Source organism: Arachis ipaensis, chromosome B07, assembly GCF_000816755.2.
Source record: "Arachis ipaensis cultivar K30076 chromosome B07, Araip1.1, whole genome shotgun sequence".
Classification (NCBI taxonomy): domain Eukaryota; kingdom Viridiplantae; phylum Streptophyta; class Magnoliopsida; order Fabales; family Fabaceae; genus Arachis; species Arachis ipaensis.
Window position 1 is genome coordinate 18,638,069 of NC_029791.2, and position 4,301 is coordinate 18,642,369.

The 4,301-nt window shown below is 37.7% G+C and overlaps 1 protein-coding gene across 3 annotated transcripts in view; it reads right to left on the reverse strand.

Moving 5' to 3' along the window:
* LOC107609887 (probable LRR receptor-like serine/threonine-protein kinase At1g06840) overlaps nt 509-4,301 on the reverse strand; it is a 9,585-nt gene continuing 5,792 nt past the window's right edge. For 2 of the 3 annotated variants that reach the window (XM_021107446.1, XM_021107447.1), the window contains 8 exons: nt 4,130-4,198; nt 3,237-3,715; nt 2,524-2,685; nt 2,131-2,414; nt 1,826-1,877; nt 1,485-1,735; nt 1,114-1,246; nt 509-1,034 (listed from right to left, as the gene is read on the reverse strand). In XM_021107446.1, coding sequence (XP_020963105.1) covers nt 985-1,034; nt 1,114-1,246; nt 1,485-1,735; nt 1,826-1,877; nt 2,131-2,414; nt 2,524-2,685; nt 3,237-3,715; nt 4,130-4,198 — 1,480 coding nt within the window. In that variant the 3' untranslated portion in view covers nt 509-984. Of the gene's footprint in view, nt 1,035-1,105; nt 1,247-1,484; nt 1,736-1,825; nt 1,878-2,130; nt 2,415-2,523; nt 2,686-3,236; nt 3,716-4,129; nt 4,199-4,301 lie in introns of all 3 variants that reach the window. The other variant, XM_016311942.2, reaches the window with a different exon arrangement.

Consider the following 4,301-nt stretch of genomic DNA (forward strand, 5'->3'; position numbering starts at 1 on the left):
CCGAACGCATGGGCGTGAGACACCCGGAAGTCGACCCGGACACGCATCCTCTACAGCTCACTGCTATAGCTGTATTGGAAAGCTTCGAGGAAGGTGGGTCTACCTTCGTGGGACCCACTCCTGACAAGGTATATATGGGGAATGTCCTACCCCTCCCCCAAGGTACGTCACCCTATTCTCAGCTTTCGCATCACCTATACAATCTACTGACTTGGGCGTCGGAGTGTCATTGCAGGTGACACCCCCTTACTTCGCAAAGAGCTCGACAAATCGGCAGTCAACGCAAATCGTTCCCAGAATCTAGACTGAGCCGGAGACCCCTCTTCACACTCACCCAACAACCCGAACCGTCCGGTAAGACGACCTACCGAACAACTCCAAATACATAGAAAAAGGACAGATGATAAAGAGAGTAAGTGATAAAGAAGTGTATGTCACTTGCTTATCAAAATAATACAAATTTGTACGTTACATTTTTATATTATAATTACTCTTTGACTACCTAACATAACCATTACATATAATAATTTATAGTTTAGAGCATTCATAACAAATACATATAATATTTGTACAACCTACAAAATTGATACATTAATAGCCACTCCTCTGTTAATTTATCTTACAAAAAAAGAATGAACAAAAACAATTTATTAAAAGTATTATATATGCATTAGTTCAATTTACACGGTAACTTTTTATCTTGGCTTGATGGTTGGAATATCTCCACTAATAAGATCACTGCCAGAAATTTCTACGGATGCAAAAGCGGTGGATGATGAAGGTTGTGAACTGAATAATGTTCCTGAATCACTGCTAACATATTCAGCTACTTTGCCATTAGACTCAGGAATCATGGACCAAATGTTTTCAAGCTCTCTAACCACTTCTGCCATCTTAGGCCTTTCGTCTGGCGCATCTTCGCAACACTTTAGAGCCAATGTCAAAAATGGTTGCACACATTCTGAAGGACAAGGCCCCATGCGTTCATCGATAACTGCAACTAGACCGCCGGATTGGTAATCCAAAGTAACCTGAAAATAAATTCAAAAATAAAAAGAAAATCAAATTCCAAAGTATTATACTATCATAATTTAGGAAGACTGACATGATAAGTTATATAGATTATTTTGATAGTGACTGATGGTGCCCTTCCGGTTGCAATTTCCAGAAACACGACACCAAGACTATAAACATCACTCTTGTCTGTTAACTTGCGAGTTAAGAAATACTCCGGATCAAGGTAACCCTGCATGATTAAACCAGTGAACAAACCAATAGAATCATTGATATTAAGAACATAGTTTGATTTAAGCACACCTGAAAAGCAATTTTTTTCTAGTTCCCATTGCTTTGATTATTGATCAATAAAAATGTGTGTTCGCCCTTTACTCATTAGTCACTTTTCTTAGGGGGAAAATAAAAACCTTAATCAAGTTGTTTTGTCCATTTCATTTCTTAATGCACACAATGTACGAAAGCCTTACCGGGGTCCCTTTTACCACTGTAGATACATGACCAGGCACAACTCCTTCGACATCTGGCACCGGGGCGAGTCGCGAAAGTCCAAAATCAGCAACCTTTGCATTGAACTTAGAGTCCAATAGTATATTACTGGCCTTGACATCTCTGTGGAATATTGGAGGATCAGCTTCTGTGTGTAGATACAAAAGACCTTTAGCTGATCCTAGAGCAATCTTCATTCTCATTGTAAAACTCAGAGGTGTTCTTGAATAAGCTGTCATGAATAATTAATTAGGTGAGGCTACATACAAAGATATCAAAGTCACAACACAGAAAATTTAGTTGATAAGAGGATTAGGTGTACGCGAGAGGTGATCCCTTAGCGTTCCGTTCGGCATATATTCGTAAACCAGCATCTGCAATAACAAGTCACAACAACAGAAACTCACTAGGGTGTGTGTTTTTTTCAAATATTCAGGGGAAGTTGTTTTGTCTTTTATGCACTACTACGTTCTTTTTGATGAAACATTTTCAATTTCAATATCATTTTGTTAATTCAAATCATAGTCTCATATAGTCCATATGAACAGCAAGCTAATGGAACTTTAAGGTAAATTAAATCTGCCAATAACTTAAGAACTTGGTAAAACAGATTATAATGAGTGTTACCTGTTCACCCTCTTCATCACAATATCCAATTAGAGACACAAGGTTTCGGTGATGCAGCCGTGACAGCAACTGTATTTCTGTAAGAAACTCCCTCTCACCTTGCAGTGATCCTTCCTGTGCACGTTTTATGGCGACAGCAGTGCCGTCAGCAAGAATGCCTTTATAAACCTTCCCATACCCGCCGCGTCCAACTTGAGAAGACTCACTGAAATTATTAGTTGCTGCTGCCAACTCTTCAAAAACAAATACCCTCACACCTTCAATTTTTATTGAGATCCTTGTTCCTGTTGTTAAGATACATTTTCATGAATGTGATTAAGTCAATCTAGACTTCTCATTACAGATAAACGAAAGGACTAATACAGATACTTAATCTCGTTATAAGGTACCTACCACCATGTTGCCGTTTGGAAAGTATACGATAATCTCTCAATCTGATTCTCAATATAAGAAGGGAAACAATTGCAGATAATGTAACTGCTACCGCAATTGAACCTAAGATTATTCCAGCCAGTGCACCTTTGCTTAGCCCTGAACCTGAAGACACCACAATCACTGTGGCAACAAAAACCAGTACCTTAGTAACCATAAGACAATTTTATCATGAGAGTTCTCTAGATACAAATTACAACAACAAAGTATTATCCCACTAGGCACCATTGAAGCATATAATGTATCATTTATACAGGAAAACTGTTTACACGTAGATCTCCTTTAACCACCTCATGTATAGTTTTTTTTGGATATTCCTCTACCATTCGCCCACTGTCCACTTTTTATCTCATCCACCCTCCTAAACGAATACTCTGCCGATCTTCTTCTCACATGTCCATACCACTGCCATTCTTTCTATAATAGGTGCTACTCCAACTTGCTCTCTTATATATTCGTTTTTTATTTTGTCTACACATATATGACCATTTCATCCATCTCAGCATCTTCACTTCTGCTACACTTAACTTATGATCACTCTAAATACAGATTAACTTCTAGAAACATGCAATCTTGTTAAAGTATTTTTGTTTTGGTGGAGCATGGTAAAGTATTTGATTGACTTTTAAATGAAACAAAGTAGTATTATTCAAATCACTATTCCATTAGCTTACCCTGACTATAAGGAGGAAGATCCATAAGTTCATAAGGCCCAAACAAGTCACTGTCACTAATATTCCACCCTGTCAACGTGCTTCTAATCCGCGAATACTCGCTATCATTGAACTTCTGATTAGTTGTGGTGTTGTTAACAGTTGCAGGAAAAACCTTCAAGTTCATTCGCAACCGAGGCCCTTCTTCCCATTCATAATCAGTAATGTGCAGCTGATTAGTCTCAACTTTCAATCCATCAGTGAGGTATGTTTGAAAGTTACTCATGTATGCAGGGAAATCTGATCCAAATCCTGGACTTTTCAATCTGTAATCAACATACAATGGAGCTGAACAGACACAGTCCACAGAGTACTCATAAGGAGGGGAGCATGGTTCACCGGGACAGTTAACGCCGGAGCTACCATTCCCGCCGGTTACACCTTGAGATCCACAGAACTTAGCAAAGCTGTTATTTTTGCATAGAGGATTTCCCCCAAGCCTGAAAAGCAGTAATGTGACCAGTAAAAATCACTAATGATGTTTATGCTCCCTCGGATCCAATATAACTGTCAAGTTATAATTATACACAGATCTTTTGGATCCGAGGGAGTATTATTTTTAGGATAAATTACTGTTGTATCTCTAGAAATTTGGTAAAATTCAACCAAAACCTTTAAACATTCATCGACTTCGCCTAAGATTTATTTAAGTACTTTCCATTTTTCCTAAAGTATAATACTAAACACATATGTAAACATAACATGAACCTCCCTTAAACAAGAATTAGATGAAATCTCAGGGAGTTCAGTATAATTTTCCTTATTTTTACTATGCAATAAGATGAAACACTCTAGTCTTCACTACCCTCATATATATATAAGTTTAAATTGCAACAGTGAGTTTAGGAACATACTGGAGTGTGACATTTGGAGGAAGAGTAGTACTTCCTGATATGGTGTTGAGCTCATTGTTTTGCAAGTCCCTACAGAGATTTCAAAAACAAAATAAAAAATACACCTAAGGTTTGAGCAAAATAAAATATAGAATATGTCACATAAACATACATATATACAATTATACACACA